Source organism: Abramis brama, assembly GCF_963993115.1.
Source record: "Abramis brama genome assembly, chromosome: 14".
NCBI lineage: Eukaryota > Metazoa > Chordata > Actinopteri > Cypriniformes > Leuciscidae > Abramis > Abramis brama.
The window spans coordinates 31931058-31953016 of NC_139976.1; the positions used below are offsets into that span (position 1 = coordinate 31931058).

The window sequence follows — 21959 nt, forward strand, 5'->3', positions numbered from 1 at the left end:
GTTAACTATTAGAGTTGTTTGATAAACTAATACCTAACATCAGATTAACTTAGCATTAAAATGACCTACTTTTAAACATAACAAATGTCTGCATCCCCCCCTTAATACAGTGATTTTAGCTTGTCCAACCGCCAAAGTTCTTCTAACCTCAACCCGACAATTAAAGCATACAACAATATCATAATTTTGTTATAATATATTAAATGTATATTGTAGTACAATTGTTTACCCTATAATTATCAAGTAAATTATTGTTTTTAAGTCCGACATTTTTGCATTCAATCCTGTTACTGCATGATTTTTTTTCCTATTACAAGAATTTTTAATTTTTTTATTATTATTGTGACACCCAGGAAGTGACATCATTTGGACTCTTTCTACAGAATGGTAAAAAATCTCTGTTGACCGTATTCAGCAAGGTCAACCTTCAACCCTGTCATCACAGTTACTGTAAGATAAAATTATCAAATAATTATGTACGTTTCATGTAAGTACTTTTATGGGAAATACAAGTTTGTCAATTGCCAATAACTTCAATGAATAATACATTCAGTAACAGGGTTGCAAAATTTTACAAACCTCTATAATCGATATACTCGATTATACTCAATAATGTTTGACCCCCCAAATTTGACTTTGACAATTTCCTGAATGTTCAGTGCATTCTTTCACTGTCCAGTTGTTGGAAAAAAAATGTGGCCCTTTTTTAGGCCCTAAAAATTTGTCTGGTACAGTAAACTAGATGTATGAATTGAAGAGGTTTAGCTATTCAAACACTAACCCTAAACCCTGGCGCCAAGGTGGCCCTGTTCATTCACTCCAGCTCTATAGGGAGACACGAATGAATGAACGTAAAAGAAAGAGAGAGAAAAAGACAGAGAATGGCTGTGGGAGCACCACACAGACACATTACCTGCCCAGTCAGCTAAAACCGGTGCGCAAACACACAGCGTAGAAAGAGAGATGAAGGCACCATAAGAGAGACGTCCTCCTGTGGCTCTTCAGATGGAGCGTTATGGATGAGCGAGCTCTTCTCAACCACCAGAGAGCTTCTGAATGAATGATTCATAGGCAGACCCTTATAGTGTAGCTCCCAGCGCTGAATCATTTCTCGTTTTATCTCTCGCCTGCACTATGCGTTCTCAGTACAAAGACTCAAGATAACAAGAGCTCGCCTACGTTAGGGAGGAGCGCTCTGACACCCGCTACTGTCTCACTGCTACAGTATTATCTCAGCTGAGAATTACTCGTGGAGCACTTTGATGCTTTCAACTACAAAATGAAAAGCCAAAAACTTGTTACTTGTTAGTTTCATTTCACAAGGAATTCACAATTCCGATTCACAACCAGAGGGTCTGAGAGACAAGAGAATAAGGTCTTTTGGTTTGTTCATTTTCCAGTATGGCTGTGAGATGTTCATGTAGAGCAGCTCAGCTCTCTTTACACACCCACACAGCTACAGTAACACAATAAAGTCATTTATATTCATTAACACTAACACATTAAACTCTCACCAAAACATGCCGGACATTAAACCACAAACTTCAAAGGAATATATACCATATACTTAAAGGGTTAGTTCACCCAAAAATGAAATTTCTGTCATTAATTACTCACCCTCATGTTGTTCCAAACCCGTAATACTTTTGTTCATCTTTGGAACCCAAATTAAGATATTTTTGATGAAATCTGAGAGCTTTCTGTCCCTCCATTGACAGCTAAGCAACTGACATTTTGACGCTTCAAAAGGTTCATAAAGAGATCGGAAAACTAATCCATATGAATTGAGGAGTTTAGTTAAAATTTTCTGAAAAAACACGATTGCTTTATATGATGAACAGATTTAATTTAGGCTTTTATTCACATATAAACATTCATCAACTCGCACATTAGTTATAGTAAACTGAAGCTCAAGCATGTTTCTCTTGACGTGCAAGAGCCAATGAGGTTCAATCTCGTGTTACGCAGCATGTTTGAGCTTCAGCAAGAGCCAATGAGGTTCATTCTTGAGTTACGCAGCACGTTTGAGCTTCCGCAAGAACCAATGAGGTTCATTCTTGTGTTACCAAGCATGTTTGAGCTTCAACAAGAACCAATGAGGTTCATTCTTGAGTTACGCAGCACGTTTGAGCTTCCACAAGAACCAATGAGGTTCATTCTTGTGTTACGAAGCATGTTTGAGTTTCAACAAGAACCAATGAGGTTCATTCTTGAGTTACGCAGCACGTTTGAGCTTCCGCAAGAACCAATGAGGTTCATTCTTGAGTTACGAAGCACGTTTGAGCTTCCGTAAGAGCCAATGAGGTTCATTCTTGTGTTACGAAGCATGTTTGAGTTTCAACAAGAACCAATGAGGTTCATTCTTGAGTTACGCAGCACGTTTGAGCTTCCGCAAGAACCAATAAGGTTCATTCTTGAGTTACGCAGCACGTTTGAGCTTCCGCAAGAACCAATGAGGTTCATTCTTGAGTTACGCAGCACGTTTGAGCTTCCTTAAGAACCAATGAGGTTCATTCTTGTGTTACGAAGCATGTTTGAGCTTCAACAAGAACCAATGAGGTTCATTCTTGAGTTACGCAGCACGTTTGAGCTTCCGCAAGAACCAATGAGGTTCATTCTTGTGTTACGAAGCATGTTTGAGCTTCAACAAGAACCAATGAGGTTCATTCTTGAGTTACGCAGCACGTTTGAGCTTCCACAAGAACCAATGAGGTTCATTCTTGTGTTACGAAGCACGTTTGAGCTTCCGCAAGAACCAATGAGGTTTGTTCTCGCAAGTCAAGCAGGTTCAGTTGAGCATCTGTTTATGTTCGCTGATCAATGTTTATATTTGAATAAAAGCCTATATTAAATCTATTCATCATATAAAGTAATTGAGTCTCTTCAGAAAATTTTGGACTAAACCGCTCAATTCATATGGATTAGTTTTACGATCTCTTTATGAACTTTTTGAAGCGTCAAAGTGGTAGTTGCATAGATTGTCAATGGAGGGTCAGAAAGCTCTCAAATTTCATCAAAATTATCTTCATTTATGTTCTGAAGATGAACGAAAGTCTTATGGGTTTGGAACAACATGAGGGTGAGAAATTAATGACAGCATTTTCATTTCTGGGTGAACTATCCCTTTTAAGATAACACTGAGCAGCACGACAGTTTTTGCCATGAATAATTGTAAAAGGGAAAAAGACTTTTAGGACCACTTAGAACTAAAAGATTTTTAGGAATTTTTTTAGGAATTTTTTTTACCATCAACTGTTTGATAACCAACATTATTTAAAATATCTTCTTTTCTGTTCAACAGAAGAAAGAAACTCATACAGGTTTAGAACAACACGAGGGTGCGTAAATGATGACAAAATTGTCATTTTTGGGTGAATTATCCCTTTAAACTTCATAAAAGTATTTTTGTTCTAATTTGTCCCTCTTATTTGTCAGTGTCACATGTGGCTTTTTTCTTTAACTCCTTTAACTTTAACATCTTTTGAACAGTACTGTAAATACTTTACAACTTAAGATAAAAAAAATTGCATTTCTGTAATGCCAATATTATTTTTTCTTTACTAAATAAAAACTAAAACTAGGCTTATTTGTATGCAAAATAAATAATTGTACACTGTAAAAAATTATTGTAATTTTAACGGTAAAAGACTGTAAAACTGTAAAAATGCTACAGTGAAAAACTGTTAATTGGTTAACAGAAAGTTTCCGTACTATATACGGTAAATAACTGTGATATATCTAATGGTACATTTAATGTACTTTTACTGTAAAATACCGTTAAATTTACAGTTTTTGAAAGTGAAAAAGAACAACTCATTTTATAATTTACAGTGAAAAAATTCCCACAATTCCCTGTGTGACACTTCACATTTGATGTATTTTTGTTGAAATAACTATGTTTCTTCATAGTTTTCTTCGTTTTTTCTAATCAGTTATGTACATTAGGGTTTTATGTTACATTTAATGTTGTTAAATTAATGTTTATTGCATTTTTAAAATTTCATGTGTTACCATGATGGTGTTTAATATTTGTGTGAATGACACTGTGCAGCTTTTATATATTAGTATTAACTTTCTTGTGGAAGAGCTGCTTGTGATGAGCTTTGATTGATCATGTGACTCTCATCACTGCTGTGATTGGTGGTTATCAGTGTATTACAATTGTACAAAACAGATATTAATGCTTCGATAGGACGGTAAATTCACATTATATCAGATAATATAAAATACGGTTTATTACTGTAAATTTTAAGTTAAGTCTGTAAAACCAATAACGTTGCTACCGTATTTTGGACAGTAAAGTTCTGGCAACCACAGCTGCCGGTTTTTTACCGTAAAAACAGTGTATTTGTTTACTGTCGTTAATTATTATTATTACATCGGGTAAAATATTACCTGCTATTGACATGTTTTGTGAGACAAATAAAAAGCTTTGAGAATGCACTTTAAGTCACCATACAGCCACAAATAATTCCACCACTGACGTAACCTTGTTATGAGATTTTACCAAGAAGCAATGTCGCATTTAAAAATATAATCAAGGACATTTATCCAACAAAATTAATGCAAGGACACAGTGTAGCGTGCTGTAACTCAAATTACACCTACAAACCTTAAGAGGATCAAAATGCCAAACTGCTCACAATTTAGATTCTCTGTGGGGGGAAAGTGAGTAATCTCAGGCTTAATGGACAAACAGGACATCTTTCTGAGCATGCCAAAAACTCACAGATGGCATAAAATGCTGTACAGTACCGGTCAAAAGTTTGGACACAATTCGAATTCTTCATTATTACTATTTTGAATAATAGTATAATATGTATTCATATTATTAAATTAATGTATTGAATAACAGTATTAAATAGAAGTATTATTATTATTACACTTTAGCATATTTTGCAGAATTTACATTTGTATACAAAACAAAGCATTTAAGCATAAAAAGTCATCTCAAGAAACAAATTCAGTCAAATGTGTCCAAACTTTTGACTGGTACTGTATACATTTACAGCACATATAATAACACGTTGGCTTGCATTAGTGAATGACAACTCAAGCAGCACTAATAACTTGTCATCTAGAATCATCATCAAAGATCCGGACACACAGTCATGCACAGGAAACTCAGTTTAGCAAAGCCTCAGTTGCTATACACTAGGAATGCAAACTTTGGTCTTTCTTTTCTCCTTGTAAGGACATTTGAATGGGGTGATATGTAGACACGGGGGATCCTCCTTCTGCCAAAAAAGTGCTATTGAAATCTCTATCCATGATTGGAGTTAGTGTGGTTACTCGGTTGTTATGGTGCTTACTCATGTAACTTAAATTAAGAAGCTTATATTTATATTTATACAACAATACCAATCCCTCCATATTTCCATTATACTTGCATCAATAACATCCTCTATTGCCTTTAATGTTCCTAATATAAACTGCCCTCTCATTTTGGAGATAGCATCACTAATCCATTAACACAAAGAAATCAATAATTACATTTCTGGGAAAACAATAGCAGAATTGTTCTAAGGATGAAGCATTTAAGCGTTTCATTAACATAGACTCATTATTTATCAGTCACAAGGTCATCACATCTGTTTCACTAATGAGCACAGATACTCTCTCTGGCTTTCATGCGCTCCAGGTAATACTTGTTCAGAACAGACTACAAAAACCACTGGTAATGCGAAAGCCTAAGCCTACAGGAGATTAAACACACGGACAGAAACCACTACACATACCAGCTGGACGAACGTCGTCCTCTCTTGGACTCCTTCGGGCAGGAGCAGCAGGTTTGTGTAATGCAGTAGCCAAGGCTAGTGGACATGGTCTCCTGTCCAGCTCCAGCGCACTGACCCGTCTTCAACGCACCCTGAGCCTAAAGCGCACGCTATTGGCTTAGAGCAGCTTTAGTGTTTGTTTTACAAGCCTATAGCACACTCCCATAGGAGGAGCCCGGATTATGTCATCAGCTGGACTCAGTGACTGACCGCAGGTCAGCGCTGGATTGAAATTTCAGAGCGTGGGGAGAGAGAGAGAGAGAGAGAGAGAGAGAGAGAGAGAGAGATGGGTTTTGTCTCAGTCGGGTAATCTGGTCACCAGCTTCCATTAGGAAAGAGGAAACTATCCAGTGAAGTTCTGCATCCCACCCTCCCCCTCACTATGCATTTCACACCGTCTGTCATATTTCCAAAAGGTGACATCATTCTTATACCGGATGTCAGCGGATTAGAGATTATTTTCTATTGTGGTAGTAGGAATCCGTCTGTTCTGTGAGTGTAACACTCACATTTTCACAGTAAGTGGTAGACAGCAAAAAGATTTCAGACCTTCTGACACCTCCAAATATAACTAGAGGAAGTTCATCAAGTCAAGCTTTGAATGTTGGTTTGACAAAGCCTAGCCTGGAAGTTTACTTTGAAGTTGAAGGTTATTGAAGTCTTATGTAATTAGAGCTTGGGCAGTTTGAAGAGACTTGAGTTTTTTTTTTGGCTTGAAGCGATGTAGACCTTTCTTGGCAGTTGTTCAAACAGATGGATGGATGGATGGATGGATGGATGGATGGATGGATGGATGGATGGATGGATGGATGGATGTATAAATAGATAGATAGATAGATAGAAACTCTACTCCTCACAAAGGCCACACAATGACGACATCCGCTGGCATCCTCACATGACCAGACAACAATGGACAGAGTGAACGCATGAGACCGCAGACAATGGCCATCTTCATCCTCGACATTCTCTGGTGGGCCACTCTATGAGCGCCACAACACCCTCATTGAGCTGAAAAAGACCCTCAGCAGCCCTCCACCGCTCTGGAGCATGAGGAAAGAGAGGGATTGCTTTGTTGCATTCATCCTAATGAATAATAAACGGGAAACATGATGCAGCGATGGAGCCTTTCATGAAACACTTGTGGATGAAATCCAAAGCCAAAGTTAACGGCATCACTGTCATCATCAAATAAATGCATGTGGATGAACACGTTAATCCTTTATGATGAGTGATCCTTCATTTGGCCATTTGTGTTTGATGCTGGTCAAATGCTAGACGAAAGCATGCGATTGGTGGATTATAAAACGTGCAAAACAAAATCTATGATTGGATGACTACATTAAGACACAACACACTGAATGAACCTGGCCATCTCTCAGTTTGTGCTATACCAAGAACTGACACTGGGGATTTATCATAATACCCTGTTGTTTCTGAAGTGCTATGGCCTCATGGGTGATGTCTTAAAGCTACGGCCACCACATCACTCTAATAAAACACACACAGAGCTCTTCCCCAAAACCCAGTGGCTATCCATGTTTATATAACCTCTCCTTCTTCAATTCCCACTTAAGATGCAAGGATGATGGAGTTTAATATCTCCAGGGTGCGGGTATTACTGGACCACTCTTGTGCCTGAGACAGCGCATTAAAGTTTCATCAGTCCTTGGTCCCACGGCTATAAATAGAGCAGCATTTCATTCTTTAATGTGTTGAATCAGAGGGGAGAGATGCTGCAGAGATGAGATCCTCAGAGCTCTTACAGTGCAAATTCAATGACATATTGTTCAGTTTGGTCAAGGAAGTGTTGACATGGGCGCTGACACGAAAACAGAGATGGAGAAATAAAAGTGCTAATTATGCAGTGGAAGACACTGCAGAGTAAGTGAAAAATCGGCTGTTAAAACGCAAACCTCTGCACTACTAACAAGAACTCCAGAGGAATGTTTCATTTCTCAGAGGCTCTTAGTTATATTTCAAGCTAAAACTTTGTCTCACTTCTTTCTCCTAAAATTACTAGGGAAAACAATCGTTCAAATTTAAAAATAAATTAATAAATTAATACTTTTATTCAACAAGGATGCTTTAAATTGTTGCTTTATAAGAGCCAGCAAATAGGCTACATTTGTAATGTTACAATTTAAAAAAATATTCAAAACAGTTTATTATTAATTGTAATTATATTTCAATATAACTGTTTTTATTGTATTTTCCATGAAATATATGCAGTTTTGGTGCAACTTTCAGAGACTTTCAAAAGCATTCACACATACCTAAATATGCCTTAAAATGAAAACCGACATGAAACAGGCCTATCTTGAAATGAAATTTAGTGGACAAAATAAAACAGAAATCAAGAATCAAGAAATAGAAGCATAATGAAAAGTGAGTAGTATACAAAATTTTCTTCACTTTTAAACGTTATGAATTTGGCCCTTTGAGACTTCTACCTCTAGTCGTTAATGTGACAGAATAGATAAATAAATGTTATTTTTTATGGTTGAGGCTTTTTATTTGTATCTGTATATCATTTAATGCAAAAAGCAAGCCTTATCTTGCCTTTTGTACTTTGTCAAATGATTAAATGATCCATTATGTCATTCTTTTTATTGTTGCTTAGTGATTTTTGCATTCTTTTGCTATGGCAGTTCACAGTTTACTTCCGGTCGCCGTTGCCGTTCCATCAGCAAATGTTGCTTAAAGTCCCTTGCATTTCACATGGCTTTATTTCATGATTTTTTTTACTTTTGTTTGACTTTGCAAGCTATGTTATCATTTTTATAGCCTAACTATTTGAAGGGCTCAGCTGTTCTCTTGAGACAGAGTAGGACATTCTGACCTCAGGCAAGCAGAAACTGTGCGAACAGCATGAAATGCAGCCTACCCGTCAGTTTAATGCATGAAGTCACATTTTCTCAAAGCTGTCAAGAATCAAAGGATCTTAAGCAACAGCAATTAAGCGAAACCCTTAATGATGCACGGCTTAAACTGCTCCTGCAGATTATTACCAGTGTACTGGTCCTCGGGGAGATGGATCATCCTGCTAGTATGGCTGATTTTTTCGGTGCCTTTTTTAACAAAGCTAAAGAATCATCAGGATGATGACAAGCAGTAAATGTGTGGACAGATCCATTTTCACAGAACTGTTTTGATGTTAGATGGGGTTAGCCACTGAATCATAAATAACTCTCTTGTAGGATATGCTTGCATCTCTGCTGTGAGGCTTTCTGATGGGTCAGCGTTTCAGGATATTTATGGGAGCGTCACGTTTATAGAACAATATTAGGCAAAATAGATCTTGGACTAATGCTTATTATCATATCAAAAGCTCCATTTTCTTCAGAAGTGGTTGAAAAAGTACAGTGAATTTTGGTTGTCACTTTGGCACCACTTTGATTTTACTTAAAGCTGAAATGTGCCATTTAAAACTTAAAAAATAATGATTATTTTATAAAATTTTTGTATGAATATCTGCTGATGCAAAAGAATGGACCGAGCCTTTACTTAAAAAAAAAACAATATTTGTGTAAAAAGTTGAGAAAAACACGTTTTAGTCAAAGACTGCATCCAGATCTATGATCAAAACAGAGAAACATAGATGGAGTAGATCGAGTCCATCAACACCCCTTGCACAGTCCTATAGCTTATCCTGGATTGACATTTCATTCAGTTTTGATTTATATGCTGTTTAATGTTGATGATCGCGTTATTTTTCATATGCATATGATTACATATGATATCGCTTGTTTCTGTTTCTTATTCGCATGTGTTTTGATCAGGAGATTCTGTGCTTTCAGAAAATGTGTCATAGCACCCCCTACCATTTTAAAGTAAAAACATGAAAAGCCGGAAATTTCCATCAATGTCAGGGAAGCGTTGTCTCATAAATTACGAAAAATTCCATCAATGGTGGGGAAAGTTAATTACCATTTTAATAGGTCTTACATTTTTGGACTGAAAAAACTGTATTCAGGAATAATGTGATTATAAAACGTCAAAAGGCCATGTTTTTAATTTAATAGATGCGAGTGCTGCGCGATTCTAAGTCAAAACGCAGCACTGCTTCACATTCTACAGGCATACGCTTTCAGAGCAGTTCGCAATCAATGAATACTGTTATGCCGAGCAATTGCTTATGATCTACTTTTGATGAATTATGACAATCTGTACTTAATGGTGTTTATATTGTAATATGATATAGATTTGTTGAAAGAATACATATTTTATCTCCCTCAAGTTGTTGTGCCATCTAGTGGTTTAGAGGAGAATAAAAGCAAATGTGCCTTTTACCCCGGTGCACCTTTAGCCCATTAGTAAATAAACCAGTGTAAATACATATATATTAAATAAAAGATGTCTTGAGTATTTTAAACTTGCAGTTGAATATGAGCCCCAGCACAAATGAATGAATCAGAATGAATGAATCAAGTAAATGAATCTGAGATACATGATTTATTTTGAGATTGTATATGGATTTGTTCTGTATGGACATACAATTTTCATTTTATGTGTACAGGCCTTAAAAAGTCTAACATTTGATTGATTTTTTTTTGTAGATACCCTGTTGAACACCCCCCATCTTCCACTGGTTGTAATTTTAGATGTTTTTAAACATTAAAAATATTATACTCTTGACCACAAATACATTTTTAATTTAAGTGGGTTGTATCTTTTACAGTGTACATTAGTCTGAGGGGATTTTAGGTGTGAATAATTCTCTTAGTAAAACAAGTAAAACCCATTTGAGAACTTCCAGTATAGTGGACTTGACAGAACCAAGCCTGTGTTGTTCGAGACTCTGAAATATTAGCTGTTAAAGCCGCCCTGGCTTGATCTACTGTGCAGTCCCACTGTGAGGCCCAGGACGCGTACAGGAAGAGCTCATGACAGCGGCGGGACGGCAGGAGCATATGGTCCTCGCAGCAGGACCGTCTCATCAACCTGACACCGCTTCAGAACCTCAGAACACGACCCAAACCAAAGCTCTCTAAACACTGCTGAAGGACCTGTTGTGCATGGGTGAAATTAGAACACTAAGTCCCTTGTGAAAAAATAAGTACACTTTAGCATACTTTTAAAGAGTACTTAAATATACATAAATAATATACTTCACCAAAAAGTCACCATGATATCAAAACAACAGGACAACCTGTCACTAACATGAGATCGCAGCAATAGCAAACGAGAGCGATTTAGCAATCCCATCACTTACCGACGGATCAAAATCAACATTTTTTCTTGTTCGAGAAACCGTTCACTCCGATATAAGACACATTGCAGAAAAGACTATTGCAAATTCCGTTTCAAGCCGACTTTAAAAGAATATGCTTAATGTGTGAACTGAATGTTTTAGACACTTTATTGCATGTTATATTTAATCACATGATAACATATTGCATTTTAAATTTATATATTTAAATTTAATTAGTTGAATTAAAGAACACTTTATTTGACCCACTTCAGTAAGTCTTTGGTACATCTTTATTTGTAATTTCATATTCACTTCTATTGTTTTTGAAATATTGTTTAAGTGGATTGCCGAAGTTACTGACAAGCATTTATGGTACTAAAACTAAATATACTTTAATGTAGTTTCTGTTGAAACTTGTATACCATGTTAAATGTATGTTTAACTTGTACACTACAGTTAAACAAGTACTTTACTCGTGTTTTAGTATGTTAACCAACACATCAAAATACGTCTACTTCTTTTAAGCATGACAAAAGATTATTAAAACATAATAACTTAAAGGCAGGGTAGCCGATTTGTTCCAGAAATTTTTTGTTTTGTTATGCTGGTTGAAAGTCTCTTCACATAGCAATCACTAAGTTAAGTGGTCTAAATGTATAAATATCGTTTGTGGAAGGTGTAAAAGATGCAATGCATTTGTTCCGAAATAATGTCCTACTTGCCTGTCAATGTATTTCCATAACTCTGTGCACCTGCTCGCGCAGACATCACACGTCATCAGCGCGTTTAATGCTATGCAGAGTTAGACAGACGTCAGTCACTGAACACCGCAACAGAAACAGCAGCTGCCTTTTACAGTTCCTCCTGAACCAAAACAACGCACTTATGCTCTGTTCATGCCAGAACTACTGTAATTTGGAAGAGATGGAAACCCGTGACGTTATACTTGGAGCGGTTTGTGATTCAAATGTATGCGTTTCAATGGCAAATCTATCAATGCAAATCTGCAGCAGTCAGGTGGTACAGGTCAGTGCTCTTTAAGTTATTTATGTTCACTATTATTGTAATGTTATATGCTTTGAGACGTGAGGTAGTTTAATGCCGTCTCTCTTGATGCTTTTGTTTGCTCCCTGCTGTACACGTTTATGTGTTTTGAATGAGACATGGGTTTGGAGACGCTCTGAATGGGATCTTATGTCTTCAAAGCTAGCTCGCTATTGCTAGCCTCTCCAAAAATTGACTACCTTACCTTTAAGTTGTACTTTAAAGTAAAACTTTTATTATGATCGTTATTACAAAGAGCACTTTAGAAAAGTGTTAAGAAACAGTCATGGAAATCTACTCACTTTAAAAGTGGCCTTTTATTTCAGTAATATTTTATCTGCTAATACAGTTTAAAAAGACACTACACTACAATTGACATAACAAATGTAGAAAAGTGTTTGTTTTTTTTGCGAGCAAAGTTGGCTATTGCGTTTTATAGACATTAAAGTGAGAAATTAATCAATAATGAATAAAATCACAATGTCACACAAGCACTGACACAGTTTTCCTCAACACAAAGGTCGTTCTCCACTGGTTTATATTGGGCCTTGTTGGGCTTTTGGTTAGTATTGGGTAACATAAAACCTCTTTGAATGGTCTCTTTTGCTCTAATTGTGTCTTTGTTCAAGGTTAAACCTGGTGTCGGTTTCTGCCTACTGATATTTCATTCGCTTTATAATGGCATTGTGCTTAACCATTGGTTTTTACACAGTTCTCTCAACTTTTTTATAATAACAAAATCATGTCTAGATCTCATTGGGTAGTCATTGTAATCCATGCAATTTGCTAAACCGGCTTTCTTTCTGACAGTAATGTACTATGCTGCCAGTTCAACCAAAAATGAAAATTCTGTCATCATTTACTCACCCTTATTGTTGTTTTGAACCTGTTTGACTACCTTTCCTCTGGATACTTCTATTTGCATTAAAGCTTCAAGAAGGACACAAAAGCACCACATGCTGTACTGTATCAGTTATGGCTCTTACCTCATCATAACAGGCTGATCTGTTTTTAGAGAGCATCAGAGACATACTGTTCAGTATTTACTAATCTGTTTCTGTTTCTAATCTGAGTCATCAGGTGAATGAAAATGGGCCGCAGACAGCAGGGAAAAAATACTCAGTATGCAAAAAATTCCCATATTTGTGTATAAGGTAGTTAGATTTGTCAGCTTTTAAAAGCGAGGAGAAAATATTTCCTAAATCTTTAGGCCTAGTTGTTAACATCCAATCAATCTTTGCCATATTTGGGAACAAATCCATCATGATTCAAATCCATCATCATGAATATGGCCCATATTTAGACATTTAGGATACATTTATGCATTTGGTAGAGGCTTTTATCCAAAGCAACTTACACTGCATTCAAAGTATGCCTTCCTTTTTCCTCAGTTCATGCATTTCCTGGGAATCAAACCTATGACCTTGGCGGATGCTCTCCTGTTTGCGCTATGTTTTTGTTCTATGTTTTGGTCTATTAAACCACACTTGTGCTGTTGTTTATGCATTTACATAATTTACACAGCCTTTGTCATGTTAATTATTCGACATCTTGTTGGGCATGTACAGTTCATGGTAATATCAATCCATTTCATGTATTATAGCATTTTGCACAATAAACAAGTTTGGTTCACCGCTTTCAAAAACTACACAAAACAGCCAGGATTAAATGAGGAGACATAGTTGATGTTCAGTTGGTAACTCTTTATAGGGTTTCATTAGTTAGCATTAGTTAGTTAACATGAAGTAATAATGAACTGTACTTCTACAGCATTTATTAATCTTATTTAATGTTGATTTCAACATTTACTTACACATTATTAAAATCAAAAGTTGTATTTGTATACTAACGTTAACAAAGATGAACAAATACAGTATCAAATGGATTGCTCATGGTTAATTCATGTTAGTTAATACATTAACTAATGTTAACAAATGAAACCTTATTGTAAAGTGTTACTGTTCAGTCTTTATCCATGAGTGAACAATGAGCTTGTCTAAGGGGCATGTAGAGCGAGAGTGAACAATCACATGACTGAATCTCTTAATAGAGCAGGAATGTGACGTATAACTGTCTTAACACTAGACAGATAAGTTCTGAACAGCACACACACACAGCATGTGATGCCAGTGATATAACACTGAGAAGAGATGTGATCTGAGAAAAGCAAGTCTGGCATGGTGTTTCTTTTGGTGTGATGTTTGTGCATGAGGTGATGGAAAAACATACAAAGTTGGAGCTGAAGGGCACAGACTCAAGCTTTTATTAGAAGATGAAAAATCATTGTTGGAATTGTGTGGCTTTTGGTCTACATCTATTTTGGTTTAATGCAGTGACAACAAATCCCATTATTTAATTTTGGAAACATGTTTTTCTCAGTGGAGTTTTATACATGGATGTATGTAGCTGCCTTTACATTTTAGGAATCATATTCAGAGGTCTTTGGCATTAAAACTTTTGAAAACCCCTGTGATAAAGTTTCCTGAAAAGTTTTTTATACTCAAAAAGTCCTTCCTTGAAAACAGAACAAACATATTGATGATTCATCTTGCACTCAATTCATCCCCCAATCAAATGCTCCTAGAATGTCCCTCTTCTTGATACCACTTGCTTATTAATAGCAATTGCAAGTAACAAAAATGTTTACATCAACAATTTAAAGGAACAATTCACCCCAAAAAAGAGAAAATGGAGTCATTATTTACTCACCTTGGTGTTGTCCTAATGTCTTATGACATTTCTTTTTCAGACCACAAAAGGAGAAATTTTGAAAAATGCTTGTGCTCATCAATATAATAGCAGTGAATAGTGACTACATTTAAGCTTTAACAATAAATATGCAAATCTATGATCCATGAATGATCCCATTCACCTCATGCAGTATTTCCCAAGTGTTCTAAAAGCATGATAGAGTTTGGTGGGGAAAAACAATATATTTAATTTATTATTTAGCCAAAATCCTGACCAGCATAAACAGGTTTTTTTGTGTGTGTGTGTGTTCTGAAAAAGAAATGTCATACGGCATTAGAACAACACCAAAGTGAGTAAATAATGATATACTCCTTCTGATGTTAGCCTACATCAGCCAAACTTGACCTATTGAACTTACCGGTATTTCTGATCAAAGAGACCTAACTCTAAGTTTCTATAAATACTTATAGATTACTTATGATGTTACATCAGTCAGGAAGTAGTCCATATTTAACCTATTGAACATATTTCTGGCCAAAGAGTCCTCCAAGGGTATATCTTACTATACATTCTCATAGATTTCATCTGATGTTACATCAGCACACAGTAGTCCATATTTCTGGCCAAAGAGTCCTTGATTTTGAACTTTCTATACATAATCATACACTCCTTTTAATGTTACCTCATCCGGACAGTAGTCCATATTTGACCTATTGAACATATTTCAAAGATAGATTTTTGAATTCAGGTGTTTCAATCAGACCCATTGCCACAGGTGTATAAAATCAAGCACTTAGCCATGTAATCTGCATTTACAAACATTTGTGGGAACAAATGGTTCATTTTGAAGAGCTCAGAGAATTCAAACTTGGTAGTGTAATAGGATGCCACCTTTGCAATTAGTCAGTTCATGGAATTTCATCTCTGTTATACACTATATTGCCAAAAGTATTGGGACACGCCTCCAAATCATTGAATTCAGGTTTTCCAATCACTTCAATGGCCACAGTTGTGTAAAATCAAGCACCTAGGCATGCAGACTGCTTCTACAAACATCTGTGAAAGAATGGGTCGCTCTCAGGAGCTCAGTGAATTCAAGAGTGGTCCCGTGATAGGTTGCCACCTGTGCAATAAGTCCATTCGTGAAATTATAACAATTATAAGAAAGTGGAAGCAATTGGGAACAACAGCAACTCAGCCACGAAGTGGTAGGCCATGTAAAATCACAGAGTGGGGTCAACGCATGCCAACTTTCTGCAGAATCAATAGCTACAGACCTCCAAACTTCGTGTTGCCTTCAGATTAGCTCAAGAACAGTGCGTAGAGAGCTTCATAGAATGGATTTCCATGGCTGAGGAGCTGCATCCAATACATCCCCAAGTGCAATGCAAAGTGTTGGATGCAGTGGTATAAAGCACGCCGCTACTGGACTCTAGAGCAGTGGAGACGTGTTTTCTGGAGTGACGAATCACACTTACCAGACTGGCAATCCGATGGACGAGTCTGGGTTTGGCGGTTGCCAGGAGAACGTTATTTGCCTGACTGCATTGTGCCAAGTGTAAAGTTTGGCGGAGGGGGGATTATGGTGTGGGGTTGTTTTTCAGGGGTTGGGCTTGGACCCTTAGTTCCAGTGAAAGGAACTCTTAATGCTTCAGCATACCAAGACATTTTGGACAATTTCATACTCCCAACTTTCCTGTTCCAACATGACTGCGCACCAGTGCAAAAAGCAAGGTCCATAAATACATGGATGAGCGAGTTTGGTGTGGAGGAACTTGACTGGCTTGCACAGAGTCCTCCTGACCTCAACCCGATAGAACACATTTGGTATGAATTATAGCGGAGATTGTGAGCCAGGCCTTCTCGTCTAACATCAGTGCCTGACTTCACAAATGTGCTTCTAGAAGAATGGTCAAAAATTCCCATAAACACACTCCTAAACCTTGTGGAAAGCCTTCCTGGAAGAGTTGAAATTGTTATAGCTGCAAATGGTGGGCCAACTCCATATTAAACCCTACGGATTAAGAATGGGATGTCATTAAATTTCCTGTGCATGTAAAGGTATACGTCCCAAAACTTTTGGCAATATAGTGTATATTCCATGGTCAACTGTAAGAGTGATATGGTGGAAGGGTTTAGGAACAGCAGCAATTCAGCTACAAATGAAAGACCACATAAAGTCACAGAGTGGGGTCACCGAGTGTTGAGGCACATTGCGCGTAAAAGTTGCCAACGCTCTGCTGGTTCCATAGCTGAAGAGTTCCAAACTTCCACTGGCATTAATATCAGCACAAAGGCTCTTTCGGATGAGCCGGACATTGCGAGCCAGACCTTCTCGTCCAACATCAGTGCCCAACCTCACAAATGCTCTGCTGGATGAATGGGCAAAATTCCCACAGAAACAATCCAAAATCTTGTGAAAAGCCTTCCCGGAAGAGTGGAAGCTGTTATAGCTGCAAAGGGGGGTGAACAACTCCATATTACTGTTTATGTATGTAGAATGAAATGTCAAGTCCCTGTTAGTGTAATGGCAGGTGTCCCAATACTTTTGTCCATATAGTATATTTAGATATAATGAAAAAGAGTTTACACTCAGCTGACACTAATTTAAACAGCATGATTGTCTTTAGGAGCATGTTCAGCTGAGAATAGGCTAATAATCATGAATCAGCTCCATTATTTGTCTGATCTACATTGGCTTTGTTGTCGTTTTGCTGTGCTATGTGCACAGTGGACACAATTAGCAAATTGATGGCCATGTTAAATAGTTTCTTTCACTAGCAGGCGGGCTTGGCAGATGGTGGCCCCTGTTCTGGAGCCAGTCCCCCATCCACAGCTGGCCAAAGCTGTAGACAGGGGTAGTGAGTTAGCACTGTCAGGCTCCTGTAGGCCTTACACAAAGGAGTACCCATCTGAGGCCTGCCCCGAGGGGGAAGAAACGCCCCCCTTTAATGCATGCTTATCGAGGAGTCCCGCAGCACGTCTCGGCTCGTCCATCTTTTCACAGATGAATGCCTGTCCTTAGAGTATTCTGTGGTTCAGAAGCAAAAGCTTGCTTTGAGTGCATCTACAGTTTCACAACGATTACATAATGGAAATATGGGCTCACTCCTACTGAATCTAAAGGAGAAACTTATCATATTGGCACCAAGCAATAACAAGAAGGTCATAAATTGGTTTGAATATAATGAACATTCTCAGTCATTCTCAGGAAATTGGTGCTATTTGTTTCACAATGACTGAATTAACAGGATACTGACTTTATTTGATTGTTAGATATATTCATCTCTGTTTAGTGTGTAATGCAGTTTTTTTAATGTTTGTTTGCCAATTTGCATATCCCCAATCATTATCATTTTAATGGGTTGCAGGAAAAAAAAGAGTAATTCTACCTAAATTTGGCTTTTAATGAGAATTCAGAATTCTTTTACTGTCGTTATTTTTTCTAAAATGCTTTATTTTTTGGCACAAACCAAAAGATAAATATAAATTTTACACTTTAAGACATAAATCTATACAAAGAAAATTCTCACATAAAATGACCAGTACATTTCCTGTCAAGTTTACGGACATTTCCTTCAATATAAGCATAATTCAAAATATGGGCAAAACAAAACATCTATGAAAAAAATGTATACAGAAATTAACATGGTATGCTGGTCTTTATGACTTTTCTTACTGTCATAATATTTGCTAGCTAAGGATGTTTTTTTCGCTGATCTTCAACTCTGTATACCATTCAACCCTAAAACATTTTTAACAGAACAGGTTTTGCATAAAATATGTTGGAAGAGAAATGTCATTAGTTATTATATTATTTTCCATTATAATGTTGAAAATAAGTGAAAACACCAGAGGGAATCTGAAATGATAAGTGTAAACTCTTACTGTGATGGGGTTGAAATAACGTAGTGCTTTTGGGGTTTGGGTTTGGATTAGGGTTATAAACGAAAAATAAATCGGTACTTTGCAAGGCTGAAACCTCATATTTAATCAGACACTGAAAACCCCATATTTGTTTACCACTGATCTGAATAATGATGGGAATCATTCCCTTATGTGGTCCCCAGTGTCTATTGCAGTTATAGCCATGACTATAGCCATCCTCGGCAATGAAAAACTGCCGTGCAGCATTAATCTTTTCCAATGAAATTATTTGAAAAAGTCCCAATTTTTCCCCTTAAAATTGACAACCTAAAGTTGGATTAAGTTTACTTCATAACTTGGTTACCCTTTCCTCTAATCTCTGACACAGATGTCCATTATTATGCCAACACAAATGGAGAGGGGAGGTGTTGGAGTGTTAATGGCACGCTGAGAAGTATAAAACTCAGGGGACAGATGGGTCGGAACAGAACGTACCCATTGTGACTCAGTCATGTTCATCATATCATCGTCATGTTCCTTCTTGGCCCACATCTGCGCACATTTTTGTCCAACCTCCATTAACCAATCAGATTAGAGTCTGTGATTCTGTCCATGTACTTGTACATATATGTCCATAAGAACGATTATTTGATAAAGTCTTTTAATACAATGGAATCGAAATCAATAGAGTCGTGTGTCCACACCCATTATATCACTCAAAGGACTGTGACAGCATCGATGCCACACTGGACCGTGTCAATAAGAACGTTCTCTCTTTGTTTGTCTCTCTCTGTCTTGTGACAGCATGGCTGAAGGGACTTCGAGTTCCTCTGCACAGTGCTGGTACAGAATACAAAACAGAGCTCTTAGGAAATTTCGATCAGCTCACACAAAGCATGTTCTTTTCTTCAGCGCTGAGAGACTGATGCTAAACAAGTCCTCAGAAATCTGTAGATTTGATATAATGGATATTATAACCTCTTGTTTCTTGCATTTATACTGATTATTAGTGGTTAACTGATTAGGATTTTCTGAATGTAACTTTTTTTGCATTTGCATTTGCTTTGAAATATTTACTCAAAATTCACCAATCAGCATTTAAACAGAAAATCTACATTATCTTCACATTATCTTTACTTTGTGAACTCGACACATCTGTCAGTTCTAGTTATGTATTCGCCTTATGTGATAAATGTCAAAATAACCAGATATTGGACAATTAATTGACTTGGCCAACAAACAAAACAAAAAAATCAGTTGAATATGAAATAGCCTACTAAATATTCTGCCATTATGATACAGAAGGAACAACAACAACAACAAAAAATGCTCTTGTGCTATGACATGCATTGTATTTTAATATTACACTCCTTAGCTAAAATGTTATATTTACATAAACTGCTTTTCCAGAGCAGCAAAAGGCAAGAGAGCTTTTTCTGGAAAATCAATGACTAGGTATGCCTAAAAACGCACGCACTGGGATACACCCATCCATAACCATGAATTGTGAACTTACAGTTGTAGACATTCGCATATATAACAATGTACAGCACAGTGTCACTAGATGAATCAGCATATTCAGAGTGTGGATCGACTAAGAATGTTGCTGTTTCATTACGGTGTGAGTGAGTGAATTGCTCACTGGTCGTATAGCCAGATGCATGCAGCTGCAATCCGGTATTGTTTCAGTATTGTGCGCGCGCAATGACCGTGTCCATGGTGCTGAACGTTGCGCGAGCATCATTCTGAAACAAGCATTCAAGTGCAAGGAATATTAATGCTCAGAGAACATGCATCTTGCAATGGCCCAAAGGAATATAATATATCAAAATTCATGCGCCTTAGCAAATATGTGATTTATTCATCAAAACGTCGTTTTTACAAAGAAACTCAGGACTAAAATAATAAGTCCTTGTGTTGAAAGCTTAAATGCAATGCTATCTTAAAAGAAAAGCCATGAATACTAGGTAAGCTCTGGCGCAAATCTCTAGTAGCCTATGTATCAGTCTTATAATGCAAGCGTCCAAAGAACAGTCATCAAAACTGTATTCTATCATTTATGTATTTATTTATTTATTTATTGCATTTCAGCACGTGAGTTCTGTGATTGCATTTGCGTGTATTAAAAATTACATCTCCCAGTGAAAGCTCGAATGCAATGACACACCAAACCAGATCCAGCCAAATGACAGAATAGCTGAGCAACCTCACGCGCTCCTTAGTAGGTATGCATCAGGATCTTTAAATACATTTGCATTTTGTTTTTTGCATGCATTTAAATATTTCCCCGTCTAAAAAGCTCAAATGTCACTGCTCCTCCACTCCAGTTCGCCTGTCTGAAAAAAATGGGGGAGAATTGAACAAAAGCAACACTTCTTACCTTCTCTCCCACAAAGCTGGATGGCGTCCAGACTGAGATTCTTTATCATGTCCTCACACGGGCTCGTGGGGCTGCTGACACTGTGTCCCACGCGTGGAACCTCCATCATTGAGCTTCTAATGAAGAATATTCCGTCAGTGAAAGTGACTGCAGTGCCGCAGGACAGATCTCCACTCACTCCGCGCTCTCTCAGTCTCTCGCGGGTTTCCACAGTGTGCTGCTGCTGATGAGGGCTACGTCAGCACATCGTCACGGCCGCTCCATCAGAGCTGATCTCTCCTGCGACACCACAGTCAAGGGCAAAGAGCAGAGTGCTTCTCTCCAGTGACGTGTTCTACTGTAATTACACATTTTTATTTATATAGTCACTCTCACTGGTGTCTTCGTTACAGTCAGTACTTAAGTATTTTACTTAAGTTTTTATATTTCTGTCAACTTTCACTTTTACTCCACTATATTTCCTAAATAAAACGTATAATTTTACTCCGATACATTTCCCCGAAGCATATTCGTTACTTACTACAAAATAAAGTAGGAAGAAGAACACAGACTGCAAGCAAGCAGGTTTGACGAATCAGTGGTCTGGTACTTTGCGCATGTGCAAACAAGTGCGGTTGTACGAGAGCGGCCTCTAGAGGCGAAATAAAAACCATCACTCGCGGACGTGGTGTTTGTTTTGATACGCGAGACTGCGCGCTGCACATTGTGGGACACTTTAGTTGCGGATTTAAAACATACAATGAAACGGTGTGTTATTATACTGTACACAGTAGCCTACATGTTTTCACATCATTAATAGATTTGTTGACTAGATGTGGAGAGCAGCTGTATGTTTGCCGTCGAGGCTGAGAGAGGATGCAAACATTAGAAGGCCTAACGTTACCTCAAGCGGGTTAACTTACCTCAAGCAGAAAAGCATTTTTTTATATATATATCAACTGTAGGCTAATACATATTTTGACTGATCAAGTGATCAGTAACAAAACAGAAAAATCACAATAAAATAAAC

At 37.3% G+C, this 21959-nt stretch overlaps 1 protein-coding gene across 3 annotated transcripts in view; it reads right to left on the bottom strand.

Moving 5' to 3' along the window:
* Nucleotides 1-21215, bottom strand: part of phyhiplb (phytanoyl-CoA 2-hydroxylase interacting protein-like b) — a 29875-nt gene extending 8660 nt beyond the window's left edge. Inside the window, exon 1 of one of the 3 annotated variants that reach the window (XM_084135178.1) lies at nucleotides 20951-21215. In XM_084135178.1, coding sequence (XP_083991304.1) covers nucleotides 20951-21059 — 109 coding nt within the window. In that variant the 5' untranslated portion in view covers nucleotides 21060-21215. Of the gene's footprint in view, nucleotides 1-913; nucleotides 1047-5738; nucleotides 5883-20950 lie in introns of those variants that run through there. The other 2 variants (XM_084135180.1, XM_084135179.1) reach the window with 2 other exon arrangements.
* Nucleotides 21216-21959: the final 744 nt, after the last annotated feature.